The following is a 24,564-nucleotide window of genomic DNA, read 5'->3' as shown; positions in this document are numbered from 1 at the left end:
AAGTGATAGCCGAATCAAGAAAGAAAGATCTTTTGTACCAACTAATTTGAATCATATTTTGAAGATTAGGGGTAGCTGTTGAAGGATTTGAAGCAGGGGTATATGATAGCATTGAGGAGATTGAATTGGGGTGGAGAGTAAGATTTGTGGTGGGGAAATCAAATAGAAGCCAATTTCAGAAATCTAAGTAGGAAGTGATAAGGGCCTAAGTTTAGGTAAGGCAATGAAACTGGGGAGACAGATACGGGTACTATAATTATTTTGGAAGTGGAATTTTTCAGGCAGTGGAGATGAATAAGGAATTGAATATGATTGCCAGGTTTGAAAATTTTGGCTGGGCAGGTGGGTTACACCATTCTTCAAGGTAGAGAACACAGGAGGAGGAACACTTTTCTGGGGGGAAATGAAAGTTTAGATGTGTTGAATTTGAGGTGCTGATGGAACATCTCATTGGAGATGCTTAGTAGGACCAGTAGATACAGACTAGAGGGCAAGAGAGAGATTGTCCAGAGGCCTGAGATTTATGAGTCATTAGTGTATGTGTATTTTAAGCCCTAGGTTTTGAAGAGGTTACAAAGAAGAATAAATAGAGTCAGCATATCATACTCACATTCTTCTGGTTTATTGTGTAATTTAGGTCAGTGCTTTCTATTTCAGTTTTGCATTTGGGAAATGATGTTTGGCTAAGCACTGATTCTCCGTCTGCCCCACCCACTGCTACTTTCTGCCGCCATGTGAACAGTCTATAATGTAACATATATTTGATAATACTCTAAGAAGTGCTGGATAATTAAATTGTAATACTGTGAGGCAATGTGAACTAACCTGTGTTTTATTTAGAGAGCTTTACAGAAATCTGTAAGACCTATTTTAAAAGATTAACTTTAGAAAGGAAATACCTTATTTTATAAAAATAAAACTACTAGTGTTACTAGAACAAGATCTGCTTGTTGAGTCCTATACCTTGGATATGTCCAGGATTTGGTTGTGATTTAGTCCCTTTTCTTTCTTTCTTTCTTTCTTTCTTTCTTTCTTTCTTTCTTTCTTTCTTTCTTTCTTTCTTTCTTTCTTTCTTTCGAGAAGGGGAGAGAGAAAAGGGGCTTGGGGAGGGGGAGAAGGAGAGAGAGAGAGAAAGAGAGAGAATATTAAGCAGGTTCCATGTCCAGCGCAAAGCCCAATGCAGGCTCCATCCCACAACCCTGATATCATGACCTGAGCCAAAATCAAGAGTTAGACGCTTTGCTGACTGCCACCCAGGTGTCCCTAGTCCCTATGCTTCTGACCAAGGCAGAAACTATTTTTGAAAACTAGGAGGAAGCCATCTCACTAAACTAATAGGATCTGACATAATCCATAGGATAAACTTAACTTAGTATCCACAGTCAGAATCTAAGGGGGAAGATGTGCTATTAAACCCTGAACAGATGATTGAAGTATATTAATTTTACTTTTCCAAGCTGCACTTTTTGGATAGGTGAATATTTAAGATAACAGTTAAAAATTAGGTCCTGCATTGTCATATATGTTCCTGTGGCCCTCACTGGTTTCTCCCAATTTCTTTTCCTTCCTTTCTGAATGAAGGTTTAGACCTTGCCATCTAGATAGCCACTAGAGCTCTCCACAGGTGGAGGTTTTTGTGCCCTCAGAACTGACATGAAGCAGCTTGTTTACCCTGCCCAGGCCAATGGATACTGAGGAGGGTATGCAGAATGAGTTTTAAGAAGGCAGCCCTGCTTGGGATTGAAATCAGTGACTTAATACTGAAAGCACAGGTCTGTATACCATTTGAGCTATCCAGCTGTTGATTCACTTTTAAAATCTGCCTTTAAAGGCAAGAATTCCTGGGAGACTATCTGTGTCAAGTTTTAATAGGTGAATTTTATGGATGAGTTATGACCCTTAAAAACTGAATTCAGTAATAGAAATGCTGACAGACTTGAACTGAAAGAGGACAGCTATATTATAGTCTTATAATCTGTAGTTAAATGAGAAAAGAAACCTTTAAAGTTTTCTGGTCTAATGCTTTGAAAACAATTTCTTTTTCTTGTTATTTGAACTTTAAATTAATAATAGGCATTAGCATAAACCTAATATCCATGTCAGAATAACACAAGGCACATTGCTGTAGCACAGAATTATTTTAAATCATCAACTTTTAACTAATACTTGTTTCAAATCTTCTTTTCTAAATAAATTTGTTTTTAAACATTTTTTCTTTCCTGGCAGGCCCCTATATACCCATTCTCAGCTCAGTAAATCACTAAGAGATTATTGAATAAAGGTAATTTATGTATTTAGGCACTTGTAGGATTGTAACAAAAATGAAGAGTGGAATAGAATTTTAGTATATTGTCTGCATTGAGGACTTCATTTGTTTAATAACCTTCTTTATATTTGTTGATATTCTTTCTTGCCCCATGCCAACATTTTAGAAATTTTGTTTAGGAATTTCTTACAAGATTTATCATGTTACAATAACACACACAGATTTTTTATCCATAAGATAATGAATACCTTGAATTTATATTCTGTATTATGCCGAAATTTGTTAAGTGGTCTAATATGCTTTTAGCTTTACTAGATCACTGAGAGATAGAGGGTGGTTTTTTGTTTTGACATTCTCTCTCATTTAGTAAAATCCACAACACTCTATTACATCAACTAGACCCAGTTCACAGGCTTAATCAATAGAAAAGTAAAACTGGCACCTCTTGATTTCCTGGTTTTGTGTATCTTGGGTGGAGCTGACTCCTGAGTATGAAGGTTGTGATAGGAAATGATGCTAGGTACTTGCAAGAAAATACTGGAAGGGGTTTGCCAAACATCCTGTTTAAGTATGATTTTTCTCATACCTCAGAGCCCTGCCGTATTAAAAGTTGCATCTAGGTGAATATTGATCTTGTATTTGAGCCTGTTCAGTCACTTTTGACATAATACTAGCATGGCATTACTCCTCTGTAGTAGTCTGTGAAGGAAATTTGGCAACCCAATATTTGAAATTAATTTCCAACAGGTTTTGCAAAGTTACTATTTAAAATCAGACTGTGACTAAAACTAAATCCATCATTCTGCTACCAGCACTGACTTCCCTTGCTGACTTTATTTTGTCCATGCTACCACCACCATTTTGCTTCTCACGCAGATTTCAAAATCCTATTTCTTTTATGAATCTGTTCTTGATAGCTCCAACCCCTGGTGATCGCTTCCTCGGATGAACTCATGACATTTACCTTACCACTTATTTTGCACTCTCATCCTTTGTGTTGTTATTGCATTATTATTTAACTAGAATGTCCCCACGATTAGACTCTAAGCCCTTTGAGGCCCAGCGGTCTTTCTCTACAGCATCATGAATAAATGGATCGCCAAGCCTCTTCCTATTCTCTGTTCTCCAGATGTCAATTTGGGTTTCTTTCTTTTCAGGGTCCTCTTCATGTCTTACTTTGGCCTAAACCTTCTATTGCTCTCCACTTGGCTACTTTGGTTCTCTTAGTATCTTGTGTTAATGAAGATTATGAATGATTTTAGGAGATTCTTGGGCTAACTTTATGTGAATAGGGGGTGATTTTTCAGGCTTTTTTCCTATCTCAGGATCCATTTTTTAAACTCTGCTACAAAAATTCTACCCTTTTACAATTATTTTTAGTATTTATTCATTTATCAAAGTATATTCTGGAAGTCTGTATTTTGGAAGCAATAGTTTAGATATATAAAAAAGGAGGATTAACTGGAAACAAAGAAGAGAAACACTGTTGAGTTGCCAAACACAAATTTTATTCCCAGACTCGCTTGCTATGGTGCCTTTTTTTCCTTATAGCCTCATGGGAACAGAGCAGGCAGAAATGTAAATAATTGTAATATCACGTTATATAAGTCACTGCAAAGTAAGGTGTTACAATTATATTTCTTTAGCCACCTGGCATTTTGTATGTACCATCTTTTGAGGCATAATTCTATTGAACTGCAGATGGGGACTCTAGAGATTTAGTAGAACCTCATTTTAAAGTGGAGAAAGTTGAGGTAAGTGATTGCACCAGGTCACACATGTAGTTAATGAAGAAGTCAGGAATAGAGGCCAGCTATCTCTTAAAGATTATTTTAGTAGGTAATAACACATACATGTAAAAAAAATAAAACAGTACGATGAGGTGTTCTGTGAAAGGTAAGTTTTTTCCTATCCCATTTCTCTATTCCCTCATTCTCTACCCCAGAGTCAAATTACCAGTTTCTTGGGCTTTCAAGAGCTGTTCTATGTATATATAAACATATAAATGTATACATTCCCCCTTGATGAAACTGGTAGCATGTTTGTATACACTCTTCTGTACCTTTTTTTAATCACTTTTTTTTTTTTCCACATAGCATATGTCTGAATTTTGTAGAACCCAGATATTTTTATTCTTTGGTCCATGAACTTTCATTTTACTATATTGTCTGTCATTTAAACAACCAGTTTTTTTTCATGTGAATGGACAAAGTCTTAAATTATTCTTTGTTTCTAGTATATATTGAATTCCTCATATGACCATAATGTAGTATTTCACATTACTTTCAGAAAAGAATCATGGTCATTGATTTATTTTATGATAAATGTTGAAGTTAAAATAAGTGAAATATATATAATAATTATTATTGCTAAGTAACCTAAAATAGCTGATTAGGATATTTGCTTTTCCATTTGAGAAAGAAATGACAGGCAAAGTTTTCAGGAAAATGATTTACCTTTAGACGTGTAAAAATCTGGTATGTACAAAACAGTTTCTCAGTGCCAGTGAAAAGCAAAAGCAATGATGTTATAAATATCAAACCACAAATGTTTATTTTATAAATTCTTTTTTTTAAAAGATCTTATTTATTTGACAGAGACACAGCAAGAGAGGGAACACAAGCAGGGGGAGTGGGAGAGGGAGAAGCAGGCTTCCTGCTGAGCAGGGAGCCCGATGCGGGGCTCGATCCCAGGACCCTGGGATCATGACCTGAGCCGAAGGCAGACACTTAATGACTGAGCCACCTAGGCGCTCTTATTTTATAACTTTTTAATACCTTTTTTAAAAGATTTTATTTTTAATCTCTACACACAACATGGGGCTTGAACTCACAACTCTGAGATCAAGAGTCACATGCTCTACTGACTGAGCCAGCTAGGCTCCCCTATTTTCTAAATTTTTAAATCTCCAACATCATATGCAAATAACAGATATGATTTTTCATTTGTTTCTCAAAACAGATTGTAACTGTGTTTTAATCTTCTTGATTAAAGGGAGCATGACTCATCACCTGTATAAAAATGTATCCTTAATTTTGATCATTCTGGGTTTAATTTGGCTAACATAATATGTATCAATGCAATTATGGCTTTATTTTTCAGAGATTAATGGGGCCTAAAGAACTGCCTGATTTTAGAACTTTTGGGCCAAACTATATCACAAAAGGCAAATCCATTAAAAAAATACGTCCCATGCCAAATGTCCATGATAGGATTTATAGAGGTTAAGGATTTATATTTGAATTTTACTTTAGATGGACAGTAATCCTGTGTTCTCCCTAAGACAGCAGTACTTCTCAGTGCATTATTTACTGAGTAATTCTGTTTGAAAATAGTATTAATTATCACTCCATTACTGATTGGAAAAAAGTTAATCATACTAAAAGTATATTTTCATAATACTTTCACAATAGTTAAAATTCAGTAGTGGAACAAATAAGATCGTATCTTTGAGGCTTATAGCATTAGTGCAGCTTTTATGTGTTATATCCTCAACCCCGGACACAGGGTTCTACTGGTTCTTACTGCATTCTGACTCTGGAATTCTTGGTGTAAGACTGAGAACTAGTCTTGTCAAAAACTGTGATAAGTCATGTTAGAACCTTGCTATATTTATAGGTCTCTCTCCTATGGAGATGTTATCAGAAAACAAAAACTGACAAAGCACCCCAAACAAAAACAAAACCCTTAAGTAACCATGTATTATGTGAGACACAGGAAATGTTTTGATATCTCTTCTTTGGTGTAAGTTTGTAAGTCCCAATTCTACTTCTACTTGAATTTTTTTTTTTTTTTTTTTTTTTTGGTGTAGGTGACTAACAAGTGAAACAAATGCTTATTGGTGCCATTAAAAAAAAAATCTTGAGCCTTCTCTGCTGTAAAAACTAGGCTCTAAATTCACAAGGTGGTGCCCTGGATTCTGGAGAAACACTGTATTTTCTTCCTCCTTTTTCCATCATTTTCATTCCTAACTGGTTCTTTGTGTGTGTGTGTGTGTGTGCGCGTGCGCGCGCATGTGTATGTGTTTATGTGTATTTGAGATCACATGGCATTGTAGTTTGAAGATGGTGAACAAGACAGGGAGGGCAGGCTAGCTTCCCTGCCGGGCCTCAGGTAACTTTGACATGGCCATTACTTTCTAAGGCTGGCCTTGATTACTGGTTGATGTAGCAAGGTGACTGGGTACTAGAGAACTGGGTCACTAACCAACCTCCTAGATACTGATGTGTAAATTCCACAATGCTAGTTTTAAAATTTGCAATGAGAGGTATCAGGCATACTGGTTTCTCATTTTTATGGCTCAGTGTGGTTTCTCCAAATAGGCAAGTCTACAATCTACTAAATTATAATCAGAAGGTTGCTTGATGAGCATTGAATCAGCTCTCAGTGACCAAAATCAGCAAGTTCTGGTAGTATAATGCATTCATCTTTCCCAAGGAATATATTTGCTACTCAGACCAGATGTTCTCAATTCTCAGAGCATCCTTTTTACTAGACTAGGCTGCAGACAGATGGCCAGCTTTTGATTTCTTGATTTTTTTCTTAAATAGTTACTATAGATGATCTCCTTTAGCACATTTTTTTCCATTAGAGTTTAATAAAATGGCATTCATATCTGTAAAATAGCTCAGTGCCTGGCATACAATAATTAAATAACTAATATTGTTAAGTATAAGTGGTGTTGAGTTCAGGTCACCTTGATACCTGTAATGTCAAAGACAGTATTTTGGGCCATTTCTTTAGATAACTGATCTGTTCCATCTTTTACATTTTGAGTTATTTTCATTCCTTATTCTTTAGTTCTTTTAACTCCTTAATTTCATTTATCTTTAATGTTGAATCCGTGACCTAATTAGGACAGTCCTTTTTGGCTCTGAATGATTTTGTTACCATTTTGTTTTTGAGACTTTGATTCTTTTCAAATTTCAGTTTTTTTGCTCCAGAATACCTCATTCCCCACAGTTTCCCATCTGCAATGTGAATCTATTGAAAGAGATCATCTTCAAGTTACTGTTCAACTCTAGAATATATAGTTTTATATCTTATTTGAACAGATGATGTCAGTTACAGCCCTTTCCATCTAATCATGCTTACCTTCATTTCAAGCTCTGCTTAAAATCTTTCTCATAGAATGTAAAGTTATTTTGGAAAATGGTAGCAGCATCTGGAATCTTAGAATAGCAGGATGGCCACGGAATGGGGAGGCAAATGATTGAAAACCCCAGAGCTTAGAGGTATGATGATGGTGAATTCAACAGTCAACAATGATGTTGCAGCTATGACAAATACACATTTGGCAAATCAAAACTTTTTGTATGAAAATGAGTACAGAAAGGAAAAATTGAGATGAGTCTGTTGGTCACTCCAGCAACAATGAGCATTGTCAGCCTATCCATCCAGGGATCAGTTATTCTTTTAAGAGTGGCAAAACAGATTTAGGAAAACAGTGGAGACATTGCCACAGCTCTTTCTGGTATTTGTAAAAATACAGATTATGGTGCATTTTTGAAGCTGGTGGTCTCAGAACAACACTTACTGTTGTGGGAGTTCAGAAAATGGAGAGATCATTTCAGACTGAGATATTCAGATATTCAAGCTTGTTAGGAGTGGCTTTGGTCTGGGTCTTGAGGGATGGGCAGTGTTTGAATAGATGAGGGAGAAAACATTTTTTTGATGGGTGAAATGCCAAGAATAAAAGCATAGAGGTGAGAAATAATAGTGTATGTTAGGGGAGTGGAGAGTCAAGTAGTTTGGTGCAAAGTTTCTTAAACCATGGTTCATGAAAGAATTGAGGCAGTGTTTCTGTCAAATATCACTTCAGAATTAGAAAAACTTGGTTGTTCAGCATGCAACTGGGTGAAATTATTGATGCCTCTCAGTGCATCAAGCTTCACGTTTTCATGTGCTCCCTGATGTCATCAAAGAAGAATTCCATTTTAGGACACTTTTTGGAAATTGGAAAGGCTGTCAACATTTTCAAAACAATTCTCTATCTAATATTCAAATGGAAGAAAAAAAATAGCACTCTGAGGGCAGATGTGTGCTCGTCATGTCAGGTACACATCATGGCTTTCCTGCCTTGATGAGGGGATAGCCACACGTCACTATGTCTCATTACTCTCTGTATCAGCTGCTGTCACCACCTTTCCAAGAGGTATTACCACGAAAGAGGAACAGAATAGGATGTTTTTCTCCACTAGACAGAAGTCTGCTGCCTTTCAAGAGGTCTTAACTGGATGTGAAAGCAGAGGAAATAATGTTACTTGACTCTAGCTTGAAGGTCTTGGAGGAATTTAGTGTCCCAGTACAGAGGCTGCCTCAACCTGACAAAGCATTCTGTGGAATTCTGCTTTGGTTCTGTGTACCTTTGTGAGTCAAAGATTTCAGTACTTGTTACCATGGAGAAAAAAGTTGCAATTGATTATCGAAGATGTATGTGTTGCTATGTCAAAGACTATCGTAATTTCATCTCAATAAGCCAAATCTCGTTGAGATTTACTACTGAGCAGTTAGAAGTTTTTAAATTAAGTTTCTTCAGGAAGCCATCATTTTTCTCTTATGAAAAATAACGTGGGGGAGGCATAATCCTTTATAGTTTTTTTTATGTATGTTCAGGAAATCAGTTTCCAGTGCAGTGAAATAAAGATGTGTTGTATGCATTTGTGTGCATGTTTCTGGAGGAGAAGTCCATATCTTTAATCAGAATCTCAGACTGGTCTTTGACTCCCCCGAAAGGTTAAGAACTAATAACTTAGCTAGTGTGGAGACAATGGGATGCTATGGATGAACCTGAGCAAAGGAATGACAGGAAACTAGAAAGCTCATGTAAACAATGTGAGAAGGAAAGCTTTGGCAGGACTGAGGGGTGATGTAGGGATTCAGATTAGCTCCAGGGTCTGAGTTATCCTAATAATCTGAAGGTAATTTTCTAGATAGAGCTTCTCAAATGTAGTAACCCCCTGTTATCTTCTTTGGTCTTAGTGTCTAAGCACAGTGCCTGAGACAATAGGTACAACTGTCAGATTAAATTGAATCACTCTATGGATAATGAAAGTTGGACTACAGCACCCAAAATAAATGCTCTTCTGTTTTATCTGTATTTAATCCTGTTTATGTTAGAACTCATTTGGTGGCAAATAAGGTTTTTGGAGAGAGAATGCTTTATAAAAAGCTCAGACAGCCTTCTTTCTGTTCAGGAGCGGTTAATTAACACAGATAGTGACAGATAGTAACAGAGATAGCGAGAGAGCGCACAAGCAGGGAGGAGAGGGAGAAGCAGGCCTCCCACGGAGCAGGGAGCCAAACGTGGGGCTCAATCCTAGGACCCTGGGATCATGACCTGAGCCGAAGGCAGACGCTTAAAGGACTGAGCCACCCAGGCGCCCCAGGGATAAACTGCTTTGTAATACTCTGATTTACTCAGAACCTTTCTGGAAGGTAAAGTATTTCTGGGGACCATCCATTCATTCTTAAAATCTGATGTCCTGGGCGCCTGGGTGGCTCAGCCGGTTAAGCGGCTTCCTTCGGCTCAGGTCATGGTCCCAGGGTCCTGGGATGGAGTCCCGCATCAGGGAGCCCTCTTCTCCCTCTCCCTCTGCCTGCCTTTCTGCCTACTTGTTCTCTCTCGCTGTGTCAAATAAACAAATAAAATCTTTAAAAAAAAATCTGATGTCCACCAGTTTACTAAACAATATTTTCATAAATTTGAATTGGGATAAAGTTAGAATGGGTACATAAGAATGGAGTAAAATTTTAAGTTAACTTGTGTTTTTTATTATAAAAATAAAATGTGCTTATTGTATACAATTTGGGAAATATCTCAATATTACCTGCGGCCTCATCACCTGGATATGACCCTGTAACATTTTGGGGTGTTTCTCTCCATTATTTTACACATCTGTGGCATGTTGTGTGTGTATGTACGCACATAAATATACAGCTCTCCACACACACTACAAATGGGGATGAAAACTGATTTTTAATAGCAGGCTAATATCCACTATAAGAAAAAGACCGTCATTGAACCGACATCTTACTATTTCTAGTTTTTCTTTATTTCTTTTTAAATTTTCTTTGCCTTTTATGTTGTTTTTTTCTGTTATAGATACTTGTGTTCAGTGGAACACCCTTTATGGAAATTTTGTATGTATTCATAATTATTCCTTAGGGGAAAATTCTAAAACTAGAATTGCTAGGTCAAAGTATGAAAAAACTTTAAGGGTTTTGATACATTTCCTTACATTGCCCACCCCTGGATGAGACTTCAGCTGGATGCTGGTTTCCTCTGATCAACACAGTTTTCTCTCCGGTGTCTGGGACAACCTGTTGGGCGGAAAAAGGCATCGCGCTGAGTTTGGGTTCGCGGCTCCCGGATTAGCTGGGAGGAGCCGGCGCGTGGGTCCCGTTTCTAACCGGCGTGTCTTTGTCTTTCTCCCTGGGGACCGCTGCCGCCCGTGCGGGCCGAAGCCTCGGGAAGCCGTCGTCCCGCAGCGCCGCCGCCCTGCGCCCGGCAGCCCCGGGGAGCCGCTGCCCGCCCACGGGCGCCGTCACCACGCGCCAGGCCGCCGCCAGCTGCCGCGCCAAGCTCCGCGGCGGCGCCGCCCGGGAGCGCCAGCACGCCGTCCGCGGCCTCGGGAAGCCCGCGCCGCCGTGAGCGCCGCCGCCCGGCCACCGGCGGGACTACGCCAGCGCTCCGCACCGCCCGAGTACCTCAGGCGCCCCGCCGCGGCCCGTCTTCTTCCCCGCCCGCCCGCCCTCCAGACCCTCCCGGGCTCTGGGAAGTCCATTCTGACCGCAGCGAACTCCCCGGGCGCCCGGCTGTTCGCACACCTCCCTTTCCCCCCTCGCTGTCCTCGAACCTCGTTCACCCCAGAATCTTGCCCACGCAGCCCCTCGGGAGGACCGTGTGCCTTAGGGCCGGCGGGGCGGGAGGACGGCCTCCTTGCTAGTCGTTGCTGCTCTGGGAGCATTACTTCCTCATCCTGCCTGCCCAAACCCTGGCTTTTTTGAGAATCTTGCCACTGGACAGTAGCATCCTCTTTCCCTCTTTGTAATTTATCAACTTCCTAGGCAGTTTGTTTCATTAGTTCTTCAAAGACTAGCTACCGCTTTAGTCTTCTTCACCGCAAATCCTTATCAGCAAGCTAGTTACCCACCCACCCCCCATCCCCCCGTCTGCCAGAAGATTGTTTTAATTAGTGTACAAATCCCCAGTGACTACGGGCTCATCAACACAATCTGGAGTGTGTAATGCATAACTGTGGTTGAACTTGAACTCCAACATCCAGTGTCCTCTTTGTAACTTCATCTCCAATGACCATTTCTTCCCTTCGGAATCGGTCCTTGCCCCCATGGTTCTAGATTGCCATCCCAGGGGATCCGCTCCGTTTTGCACTGAAGCCATGCTTCTCCTGGGCCACTCCCAGCCCCTAACTGAGCACAGTGTGGGTATTAGTGATGGCCCGTTCACGTGACAGGCCGGACTCCTCTAAGGAGCGACTATGTCATGGGGACTGCTCAGCAGCCTGGCTGAAACTTTATTAGAACTGTGCTGCATGCAGTCTACGGCTCTTCTTGCTCAACCCCCTTGTCCTTTTGTAGTGTCAGACTTGCATTATGGTGTGAAGGCCTACCCCTCCCCCCGCTCCTGTTTCCTTCACAGATGTTCCCTAAATAAAACTCTTGCTAGTTGAACCCTGCCTTGGTGTCTGCTTCTAGAAGGACCAGAGATAACACCTTATCAGACATTCCACTCCAGTCACCATCTTCCTATCCTTCTGGATCCCTCATTTACTGACAGCGAATTCATTAACCTCCTTTTCCCCACTATCAGCCCATTTTGGATTCACTTCCTTCCTTGTCTAGCCTAGATGCCACGGTCCATCATTGTAATCATCCTCCTTGAAATACAGTGCTCTCAGCAGTCTTGAACCTCAATTTCTTCCAATTTACTTGCCTGGTAAAATCCCAAGTCTGGATCAACTTTACTATCTGCCTTCCATGGGCTTGATTGGGACGACTGAACATTTTCCTCAAGAAAATCACACAGTGCAGTCAATTAGTTTCACTTCTAACTTGTTATTTCCAACCTCAAATTGGTGCTATTGTTCCTAGGGAGTCTCAGATTCCCACTAAAACTGATAAAACTTTTCATTTCTCCTCACATTTTTCTGATCCCCTTCTGCCTGTTTACTTTAAATTTCCCTCAGAAAATAGAAGATACTACATAAAAACTTCATCTTCCCACCATCAGACTCTCCCCCCACCCCCATCTCCGTCCCCTCACCCCCAACCCAGCTACCTTGGTAACCCTCTCCTTCCTTTTGGTGACTATGGAGGAAGTTTCAAAGGCCAGCCCCTCTTGTGCTCTGGGTCCCATTTCCTGTCGCCTTTCTGGGGACATTTTTCTCCTTAGATTTTCCCCTTTCTCTCGTCTGCATCATCAATCTCTGTTGTGAGTGGATCATTCTCATCAGCCTGCGGACATGTTCCAGTGTCCCCGCATCTAAGCCACATCTTTCCCATCTGTTAGCCATTTCTCAGCTCTCCTTCATAACTCAACTTCTCTTTGGAGTTATAGATTGTCTTCATTTTCTAATCTTCCAATTACTTTTCAGTCAACAATGTGACTCCCCTGCCACCACCAGCATTGCAAGTGTCCTTGTTAAGGTCACCAGTCACTTCCATATTACCCTATCCAAGAGGATACTTTTCTGTTCTCACCTTGACCACTCTCTGCTTCTTTAAATGTTCTTTCTTCATATCCAAGACACTGTTCTCTCCTGGTCTTCCTCCTCCTTCACTGATCAGTGTTAGACTCCTCCTGCCTACCTTTGAGAAGTTGAGATTTCTCACCTCCACTCAGGTCCCCCCTCTTTTTTTTTCTATGTACTTCCCCATGACAGTCTTATCAGTTTCCATGGATTTAAGTACCATCTTTATGCTAAAGGGTTTCAAATTTGTTTCCTTCCTTGACCTTTGAGTTCTAGACCCACATATCTAATTGCTTGCTTAATATCCTCATTTGGATGAGTCAGATCTTTCAAACTTAACATGTCCCAAATCTAATTCCTCATTCTTATCCCAAACCTGTTTCCCCCTTCTCTATTACAATAAATAGTACCACCATCCTATCAGTTGTTCAAGCTAGAAACCTAAGAGTCATCCTTGATTCTTTTGATGACCTCTTTTTTTTTACATCAAATAGGCCAGCATAATCTATTAGTTTTATCTCCAAAATATACCTTTAATCCATCTGCTTCTTTCCATTTCCAACACGATTACTTAATCCTGATGAATATTTTTTCTCACTTGATTACTGTGACAGCCAGTCCTACCTAGTCTCTCTGCTTCTACTCTTGACCCATGACCCACTTCTGTACATTCTTGATACAGTGGCAACAATGACTATAAATGGAATTGAGTAAATTGTTGCTCATAGAATAAAATGTAACCCCCCCACCTGGCTTACACAGTCCTGTACAAACTGATGCTTATTGTTCTCTCCATCCCCATCCAAGCTCCCCTCTTTATTGCTCACTATGATGCAGCCACACTGGTTCCTCCAACAAGCCGAGATCTTTTCGGTACCTCAGGGGCTTAGTAAATGTTATCTCTGCTTTATCTGCTCTCCTTGGCTATCCTTTATATAAGGCTTAATAAATACATCTTGAGAAAGGCCTGCCCAAGAGCATTGATTGAAAGTAGTCCTCACCACTCTTCTCCCATTTGCTATCTCGGTTCTTTGTTTTCTTCATTACTCAATCCTTTATCTCAATTTGTAACTTTATTTATTTGTTTATTTACTTTTTATATGTGTGTCTGTTTCTCATACTGGAATGAATGAGGGAAGAGACTGTGTCTGGATGTCTAGATTCTTTAACATTGTATTTCTAGCCCCTAGCACAATACTTGGCACATATTAGATGCACAATAAATACCTGTTGAAGGAATGAATAAACACATTTGCTAATTTTCTGTTGGGAGTTCACTTTTTATTGATTTATAAGAGCTCTTTATATATTAAAACCATCAACCATTTGTTCTATATGCTGCAGACATTTTGCCCCTGGTCATATATGTACAAATTTAATTCATGATGTCTTTGATATATAGAAATATTACATTTTCCATTTAGATAAATCTCTTCCATGATTTCTGCTTTGGGTAATATGTTTAGAAAAGTCTTCTCCATCTCAATGTTATATAAATATTTGTTTGTGTTTTCTTTTCTTTTAATTTTTAAGATTTAAATCTTTACTCCAAATGGAATTTATTTTTGATATAGATGTGATTAAGGCTCTAAATATTTATTTAGTTGTTGCATCATCATTTATTGAAAACTCCCTCTTCCACTGTTTTAAACCATATTACCAAATATTAAATTTTTACATATACTTGGAGTGCTTTCTGGATTTATTGTCTGTTGGTTGGTTGGTATCCATCTCTATTCCTGAACCATGCTGTTTTAATTACTGTCATTTTATAATTTGCCTTATTATGTGGTTAACTTTTTAATGGGGCAAACGTTACTCTGGGGCAAACATTATTCTTTTTTTTCAAAATATTTTCATCTGTATTTGTGCATTTATTCTTTCAGATAAACTTTAGTTATATCTCAGTCAAACTGCAAAAGGAATTCTATTGGCATTTTATTTAGAATTGCTTCAATGTTATAAGTTAATTAGAGGAGAATTGCCATCTTTGTAATATTAATTTTCCCATTCAGGAACTTGTCACATGTCAAGGTTGTTGAAGGCTTCCTGTATATTCCTCAGTAAATTTGTGGGTCCTGTGTATTTCTTGTTAATCATATTATTAGATATTGCCATATCTTTGTTGGGATCATTTTCTCATTATATTTTATAACTGGTTGCTCCTTGTAGGCTCAAGCTATTGATTTTTGGTAACTTTCTGAACTCCTCCATTAATCCTCCTAGTTGATTCTCTTCTTCTAAGTAGACAATCATTTGAAGTGTAATTAATGATAATTTTCTCTTTTCCTTTACAATATTTATACCTCATATATTAAATAAGTGATGGTATTAATTTTGCTCTTATTCCTGACTTTTGAGGAATGTCATTTATATTTCATCAGCTTTTAATGTTAGCTGTTGGACCGAAATAGAGGTCTCTATCTGGTTAAGGAAGTGGTTTCCTGGTTCACATATATTAAGCATTTTATTGGAAGTTGTTGAAGTATATTAAACATATCTGGGAAACTAGAGATGATTTTATGGTTTTACTTCCTTGACCTATTATTACAACAGATCATATTAATAGATTTCTCAATGTTAGATTATTTCTGCATGAGATACATCCTATTTCATTATGGTGGGTCTCTTCCTCTTTCAGTATAATATAATAATGTTGAATTCAGCTCCTTACATTTTATGTAGGATAATTACATTTATATTCATGAATAAGATTGGATGGTAGTTTTACATTTTTTAATTCTATTTTTATCAGCTTCAAAAAATCATGTTCTATGTTCTAGATTAGTAGAGTATAGGAATAGCTTTTTTGAGGATTTGGAGGAACTCACTCATAGCACTGTTTAGGCTCCAAGCTTTTTTTCAGGGTAGGTGAGTGGGGGATTAGTTTCTGAAAACATTAAAGTTTTCTTCCATGACTTTGGCCTAGACAGGTTAACTACTATTTCTTGGGTATCAATTTAAAAGATAATATTTTAAAAGAAAATCATGCATTTTCATAGAATTTAAAAATGTATTAGCAGAATTTTACATATAATTATCTTATAATTAAGAATATTTTTCCTCTATATTTATAGTTATAGCTCCTTTCTCATTTCTAATTTTTTGGTTGCATTTTTCTTTCTTTTATTAGGCTTGCCACTCTTTTAAAAGAACAACACTTAGCTATTCCATAAATTCTATTTTGTCTATTTTTTACATCACTAATGTAACTTTTTATTCCTTCTTTACTCTTTTCTTAAGTTTATTTTGTTTTCTGAATGTTTCTTTGTAATTGATGACTTAGTTCATTTATTTTTATTTCTTTCTTATTTAATAATAGGACACATAAGGCTATAAATTTACCTGTGAGAACAACTTTGACTGCATCTCAAAAGTTTTGGTATGTAGTCTCTTAATTGTTGCTATTTTAAAATAATGGATTACAATTGCTGTTTTTATTTTTGACTGGTGTTATTTAGGATAGTGTTGTGAGGTTTTGTTTTTGTGAATCCTGATTTCCTTTTAATAAAGAATAAATTTATTAATATTTATGTTGCTATTTTAATAAAGAGCTAACTTTGTTTGGAAAAAGTGAAGGTATCTGTGAAGTGGTCTTATCTGAAGTTATATGCAAGCATTACCTAGAGTTTCTTCTTACAAGATCTTCCCAAAAACATCAACCAGTGGTGTCTATACTAATTACTGACAACAGGGATTTCACACACTAATACCAATAATTTACTGAAATTGTGATTTCTATATAATGTCCTAGATGCTCATGTAAAAGGCAAGAAAGAGCTTTAAAAATGTTTATTGCATCCAAAATCCTCAGATAATATAGAACTTAAATGATCATCTAATAATTAGAAAAACTCATTATCAACATTTATGAACTCAGGAAGGATTTGAAAACTGTAACATGGACTTTGTCAAAAAATTTTGGCATTAAAAATTTTTTTCTTTAGACTTGGAAAAAGCAATTTTAAAAAATTTATTTTTATGATTACAAATGTGATTTATGTACATAAATAAAATAAAAATTATCTGTAACTCTATCACTCAGAAAAAACACTGTTAACATTTTGTTATATTTTCTTCTAAGACTGTTTCTGTACATTGCTCTTTCTTTCTTTTTGATAGAATTAGGATCATATTCTTTTGCATCTTGGTTTTGTGTCTTCACTTATTATTTGTGAGAATTTCCCTATGAAATAGGAACTGGAGATGATTGGGAATTAATTTATTTCACTGTTAGCAGTAAGGATTGGCGTCTTCCTGTTGTGGTTTCTACTGCTTAGACTGATTGCTTTTCCAGCGTGGTCTGTGAAGACTCTCCTGGTAATCTTCCATGTAATTTCTTTGTTTCTTGAACTAGAACGAGTAGTTTCTGTCACTTGCACTCAAGAACTCTGACTGATACAGGGTTTTGTTTTATTTGATTGATAGCATTTTCAGAATTCTTATGTTAAAAGAAATATGCATGTGTGTGCAGGCATGTGCGCATGCACACACACACACACAAACACACACACTCACACCCATACACATTTGGGGAGTATTGACTACTTTATTGGCCAGTCTGGAGGCTCACAGACCAAATTCTCATACTGAAGGTTCTGAGAAGTTCTACATAAGAAAAAGGTTTGCTTTAAAAATATTTCAAATACTTCATTGTAGAATACATTTTTTTCATATATAATATAAAATTATATTTTATATAATTTTATATATAAAATTATATAAAACCTCAGGAAATACTGATTTTATTTATTAGCTTAGCAATGTTTTGATGGCCCTTTCTCTTGGCTTCCACACAGCAGTTATATTTAATTAGTATGTATAGTATAACTCTCAACTGAGTCAGCATATAGAACAAGTTTATTTTATTATTGTGTACCAAGGCGGTAGTCCCAGCTGGGCCTGAGGATCTTATCTCAAGATTGCCCTCAGACCCAGGTAAGAGAGGCCTCTGCTTTGGGCCCCATGCTTTACAGGACCCTGCTCTGTCACTTGTTCAGTTACTCTTAACTTTGCCGGGACAAAGAGTCTGGGGGAGCCAAGGGTATATGCCCACCTGGACCCTGAGTCCTCTTCTGCAGACTACATTCTGGGTGCCTGTAACCCAAAAGTCTCAGTCCACACAGCCTTGCTGTCTGGAGCCTCTTCAGGTCCATCCTTTTGTGCCATCACTTAAACACCCGTAGGCCCAAAAAGCAGCCAAAGGGTGGCATTTGCAAGGGTGTGGACACAGCTTGGTTCTGCAGGCTAGAGAGTCCACACAGGTGCATGTGAGGCCCCTTGCGGTGTGGGATACACCTGGGGGTGTGAGACAGGGACCAGTTATGACTAGGCTACCATGCTGCAGCATGGGACTCTGAGGAATCCCAGAATTCTTAACTTAAATGTGGCCTTCTAGGAAATTATGAAGATATATGTGTTAGCATAGAACAATAGGACTCATTTAATAGTTTGTTGGTTTGTTTTGTAACTTTGGAAATATTTGGATGTCTGAGACATAAGTCTCCATTTTACTCTTGCCTGGCCCCTGCAAATATTAGGGGTCAGATTGGTGCTAGGAGGGCTAGAAGCAAAAGTTGTAATCCTGGGGGCAGTGGCACATTTGGGAAGTCTTGGGACCTCAGAGGAAAGTGGCCATGGAGTGCCACTAGGGTGACAGAACCCTGGGTGCCATGACTTTCAGCCTGACGCAGTCCTAAAGCTTGGCATGAAGCACTGGAGCCTCTGTCTTTGAATGAGCTACAAGCTGGACAGTGAGTATCTCAGTAGTGAGCGTAGACTGCAATGGGTTAAAGTCTAGATGCCTTTACCACAAATCTTAAGCACTCCAGAGGCCTCCAACAGCCTTGCCAACACATAATTCCCCCTCACTGGTGAGTGGGAAGTTCAGAATCAGATTCAGTTTTACTTAGAAATTAAAGTAATAGCATCTCTTTTATATCTGAATGTGGTGGTGTGAGAATCACACTAACAAAATTGTAATAAGTGAAAAATGGTGCAAATAGAAGCACAGAATGTCTTGGAAGAATGAAACAGAGAGGGGCCTCCCTTGGTCTGGAAGTTAAGGTTAAGTTCTTGGAAAAAGTAACATTTAGCTGAGAAGTGGACAATGAGCAGAGTTTTCAGGGCCAGCATTCAAGGGAGGAAAAGAGCAAGGGCATTGCAAACAGGAAAGAAGGCCATCTGGGGAGGTTGGACGTGGGAGAGAACATGGTGGATTAGAACTGAATGGAGGTCTGTGTGTTGTGGGAGTTGGAAGCAAGATGGACAGTGTGGCCAGATAAGACTGGGGAAGAATGCAGAGGCCTGATCACATGGGGGGCCTGTAAACCATGCCATGAGCTTCTTCAGGAAAACAACCAGACCATATTTTACCTTCAATGAGCTCATGGTCTAGTGGAGAAAAAAGAATCCAGTAAGGAAATTATTAAACACAACGAGGTTTACTATTTTCTGGGACCATGGAGGAAAAGGAGCACTTAAATATTACTGAGGGAATCAGAGAATGGTTTGTTTTCAAGGACGGAAGTGCTTGAATTGAACCAGAAGGGTTGAATGGGAGTTTCCCAGTGAACAAAGGGATGGTGAAAGAAAAAGAGAAAGGGAAAAGCAAGGGCACAAAGACTTGGGGGACAGACATCCATTCCTCTGGATGGAATTAGGGTGTATGCCTTGTTACATTGCTTGGATGTTTTCCTCTGGGTGATGGCAGGTATTTAAAGACTTACCAGTAGGGACATGCATGTTAAGAAAGATCATTCCAAGGTCAATGTGAAGGATAAGTTTGAGGGACATATAACTGGTGCTGGAGGACATAGTAAAAATTTATTGCCAAAATTCAGGTGAGAGGTGAAGCTCCTGAAAGAGAAAGTTGGTAGTAGGCGTGGGGAGAAGATGGGGAGAAGAGAAGATTTGGAAATGGGAGGAACCAACAGGTTTTCCTAGACCTTTGTGCCTTATTCATCTCATCTTGACTTCGGACAACCAGAACATTAAAAATAGGCCATTCTGTAAAGAGCGAAGTCTGATGACCCCATTCACAGTCATGTATCAATGACTGTTAAGTTAGATGTCCTTTCTCAGAGGACTTTGGATTTAAAAGAATATGCCAGGAATGGGCAATAAGTGTGTGGAAGGATGGAATTTCAGGTGCTTTGGATCTTGGTAGAAAGGTAATTATTGGATAGGGGAGGGAAAAAATCTGATTGCTTCCCTTACATCAGTGGCTCTCAGCTGGGGCACGTTTTTGCCCACCCAGCAGACATTTGGCAGTATCTGGAGACATTTTTGATTGTCACAACTGGGGAGGGGGAGTGCTGGGGTTAAAGGTGAGGGATGCTGCTAAAAATCCCATAATGCACAGGACATCCCTCCTGCCTCCCAACAAAAAATTTATCCAGCCCAATGGGCAATATTGCTGAGGTTGAGAAACCCTGCCTTAAATCATTACAATAGTGGCTCTGTATTAAGACTTGCCCTATAGCTAAGAATTACAAAATTATTAGGTTGAACAATTATGACTCAAGGGACAAAACCATAAAGTGACTTCTATTATTGTCAGCTTTTCCTTTACAATGGTTCTGTGGGGCTTGTTCTTGTTCTGGCCTTGGATAAGAACTTGGACAGTCATCATGAATTTTCCATTCACTTTTATACAACGAAAATAGTCCTATATTCATTTTAAACCACAAAGTACATTCTCAATTCAGTAATTAAAGTGTCTAGACCCTTGTAATAATCAGTAATCCAAGCTTGAACACTCCCCTAACACCTTCCCCAAAGGCTGTGGTGGAGGAAGAGGTGTGGCAGGCTTCTTCCCCTTTTCCAGGCTCGGTGCTCTCTCCTAGCTGGCCCAACCTCTGGGGTTGGTGCATGGGGAGTGATGAGGGGGAGGGGGCCAGGAAAGTTCATAATGAGTTGAGAGTGTCGTGAGTTGGTGTGGAATTTCCTGGGCCTGGCATGTATTTAGTTGATTCTAGCTCCTTGGATATTTCTAGGGGCCTCTCACCTAGAATTCCCTTCTGTGAGTCATGCACTCTCCCCTCACACAGGGCTTCTTGAAAAGCTATCCGTGGTGAAGAACCAGGATTTGGGGGTGTGTGAAAGGAAGGGAAAGGGAACAATAGTTTCCAATTATTTCCAATCTGCTGAGGATGGAAGGTTTTGAAAATATACAATAAAAATGAATTGCTAGTAAAATAAAACGAAAGAAAAAAGACATACAAAATGAAAGAAAGACATAGAAAATACAAACACATGTTTTAACTGACCACATTCTACAGACATTAAGTTACTCTGTCAAACTGCTATACAATTTTCTAAAAGCTTACTTTTGATTTCTGTACTTTTACAACATTGTAGACCAGTAGCAAGCAGTCTGTGGACCAGCCCCTCTTCTCAGACTGCTGAGCACCCATCTAGCTCATTGCTTGCTTTTTCCCTAGTTGCCTGAGAGATGGCTTCATTTGGTTTCTCTCCTCTGAGGCATGGCTGCTCCTCACGCTGCCTGAATATCCTTCCTCTCTCACTCACATTGCCCATATCATTTGGCCAATGGAAAACATTAAGGCATCCCTTGCTCCAACATGGTCCTGGAGCGCAGATTACCCAATGGGGCTGCCCCTTCGGGCTCACCCTCCCAGCTGCTAGCCAGCAAGTACTCTCCAGGTGTGGTCAGCAGAATAATGACACCCCTCCCCCCAGCCAAGACCTCCATGCCTAGTCCCCAGAATTCATGAATATGACTTTACATGGCAAAAAGGGTTGGGCAAAGGGATGTGATTAAGTTAAGGATTTTATTTTTTAAAAAGATTTATTTATTTGAGAGAGAGAGAGAGAGCGTGCGCACAAGTGTTGGGGGTGGGGGAGAGGTAGAGGGAAAGGGAAGAGAATCTCAAGCAGACTCGGTGCTCAGCATGGAGCCTGATGTGGGGCTAGATCTCAGGACCCTGAGATCACCACCTGAGCCGAAACCCAGAGTCAGATGCCTAACTGACTGCGCCACCCAGATGCCCCTAAATTAAGGATTTTGAAATGGAGGGATTATCTTGGATTCTCCAGGTGGGCCCAGTGTAATCATAGGGATCCTTATAAGTGAAAGAGGGGGCAAGAGAGCAAGATGTGATGGCAGAAGCAGAGGCTGGAGTAATGCACCCACATATGTGGGCAACCTCTGGCAGGTGGAAGAAGAAGGAAATGGATTCTCCTCTAGAGCCTCCAGAATGAATGCAGCCCCACCGACACCTTGATTTTGGTCTACTGAGACTTCTTACTTCCAGAAAGGTAAGGGAATAAATTTGTGTCATTTTAATCCACGAAATTTGTGATAATTGGTTACAGTAGCCGTGGAAACTAAGCAAGAGTGAGGCCCCAGCTCACTGTAGCCCCAAACTTGGGTGCTCTGTTCAAAGTACCTCCCTTTTGTCTTGCCTTGAGTCAGATTTCAGTTTCATTTTTTAAAAGATTTTATTTATTTATTTGATAGAGAGAGGCACAGCGAGAGAGGGAACACAGGCAGGGGGAGTGGGAGAGGGAGGAGCAGGCTTCCCGCCGAGCAGGGAGCCCGATGCGGGGCTCGATCCCAGGACCCTGGGAACATGACCCGAGCCGAAGGCAGACGCTTAACGACCGAGCCACCCAGGCGCCCCTCAGTTTCATTTTTAAGCAGCACAATGCTTGGCTGCTTGGTGGAACTGCCCTTTAAGCTGTTTCATTGCTTGTTTGTGAAAGAAACCAAAAAACCAAAAAAAAAAAAAAATTAAAGTCTCAACTTTGATGGCAGGGCTTAATGACCCGTTTATCCCTTTTGAGCTGAATGAAAAATATTCCCCAAATTATAAACCTTAAATTTGCAATTTTACTTCTATGCCACTCTTTAACAGCATTCATTGTTTCTAACTAAGAGGGATATGAAATTAGCAATTTAATTTATTTGATCACTTTGATGATTTTCTCTTATACTTTCCTTTCATTCAAATACTGTAAAGTGCCTTGTAGAAATCAGACTTCGTGCAAATAATTAATTCTCCTTTGTAGGCTTTTGCTTGTAGTGTTAGCAGAAACCTGAAAATGATATATGCAAACCCAAGTTTCTTAGGATAAAACAATACTTAAAAGCCCTTGCTATTGTTTTACTCACCCAACTTTTCGCTATTCTATGATATATGATTATTCATCATTGTGCAGAATAAACAAAACACAATGGCCCTAATGCTGATCTTCTGAAGGCACTTTGGCTATTACGTGGTTCCATTTTTTAATTGGAAGTTCTGTATTTAATAAAGTTGGACTGAGTTTCAGAAAGAACAGTGAGGCTAAGGCTTCAAGCTCACAGCCCTCAGAAAAGTTCCTATTCATACTTCACGATTTAGATATTTGCTGAATATTTAGAATGTAAGACAGTGCATTAAATTCAATAGAACGTCAGAAATTATTTCTCTTGATTAATTGCCCAGGAAATATCTTTAGGTAATTGGGTGATTATCCTCTTGAATATCACTATTTCCAGGAGATGCCCACATCAGCACTATATCATATATATAAAATCAAGAAACCAAAGGAAGAAGTAGATATGTAACTCGAGAAAATCCATTATGAAAGAACTGATCTTCCAGCTGATGCGAATGCTTTAGAATAATCAAACTGTTAAAAAATGTTATGCTTTCTTCATAATTTTTTCTTTGAGTGCTCTGGGTTCTCGTGTAAGTTGAAAGTGATAAAGGAAATAAAAGAGGAGAAATGGTTTGCTTTTGGACTGTCACTGTTCTGGGGCCCCCATCAAAGAAACTCCATTTGTTTTGATTGAACAAGGTGATAGAAATGAATGAAGAGAATTGAATTGGAAATGGAAAGAGTGTGGTTAGGATAAGCAAAAGATTGGGACATGGATCTGACATCTAATAGTTTTGGCCACAGACACTAATTTTATCTTTTGATGCTGACTTCTTGGTTATGAATAAGATGGAATCCGTCGACTCATTTAACTCTGTGTTCTTGGAAAACGCAAGTTAATAAGAGCAAAATGCTTACAGTATAATTGGGCATTGGAAGTCCAGCTACATTACATATTATGGTTAAAGACAGAAAGAAGGCTAATGATGACAGTCGGAAAAGACAAACTGAAACCTTGAATTCATCAGTTAGGGTACTGTGTGTACTTCTCTTTTCAAGACTAATCTTTTACTTTTTTTAGGTAAGAGTTTTTCCTTTAATTATTAGAAACTTGGAGTAATTGATAATGCATTTAAATATCTACTTGTAGATTAGAACTTTGCATCCTTTTATTGCAGAAATGCAAGTCATCAATACTTCTCTAGGCTGAGACCAGAAACCACATTCTAAGTCATCCCTTACATTAAAAAAAAAAAATTCTCTTTCTCATTGATGAATAAACGTAACTCTAATTGAGGCCCACTGTTTTTTGTTTTTTTATTTAAAGATTTTATTTATTTATTTGAGAGAGAGCGAGAATGAGAGATAGAGAGCACTAGAGGGAGGAGGGTCAGAGGGAGAAGCAGACTCCCTGCCGAGGAGGGAGCCCGATGTGGGACTCGATCCCGGGGCTCCAGGATCATGACCTGAGCTGAA

General features: G+C 39.1%; 1 protein-coding gene across 1 annotated transcript; it reads left to right on the top strand.

Moving 5' to 3' along the window:
• Positions 1–9,867: 9,867 nt before the first annotated feature.
• Positions 9,868–16,038, top strand: LOC113911879 (translation initiation factor IF-2-like). Its single transcript, XM_027574781.1, has one exon. The coding sequence runs from the start codon at positions 10,538–10,540 to the stop codon at positions 11,273–11,275; it is 738 nt and encodes a 245-aa protein (XP_027430582.1). The 5' UTR covers positions 9,868–10,537; the 3' UTR covers positions 11,276–16,038.
• Positions 16,039–24,564: the final 8,526 nt, after the last annotated feature.

The sequence above is a fragment of the Zalophus californianus genome, chromosome 12, assembly GCF_009762305.2.
Source record: "Zalophus californianus isolate mZalCal1 chromosome 12, mZalCal1.pri.v2, whole genome shotgun sequence".
NCBI lineage: Eukaryota > Metazoa > Chordata > Mammalia > Carnivora > Otariidae > Zalophus > Zalophus californianus.
Note: the sequence above shows the minus strand (reverse complement) of the source record. Positions and strands in the feature narration are given on the sequence as shown.

What these genes read in the sequence shown, in the direction of transcription:
- LOC113911879 (XM_027574781.1), top strand. Translation starts at nt 10,538, where the DNA reads ATGCTGGTTTCCTCTGATCAACACAGTTTTCTCTCCGGTGTCTGGGAC.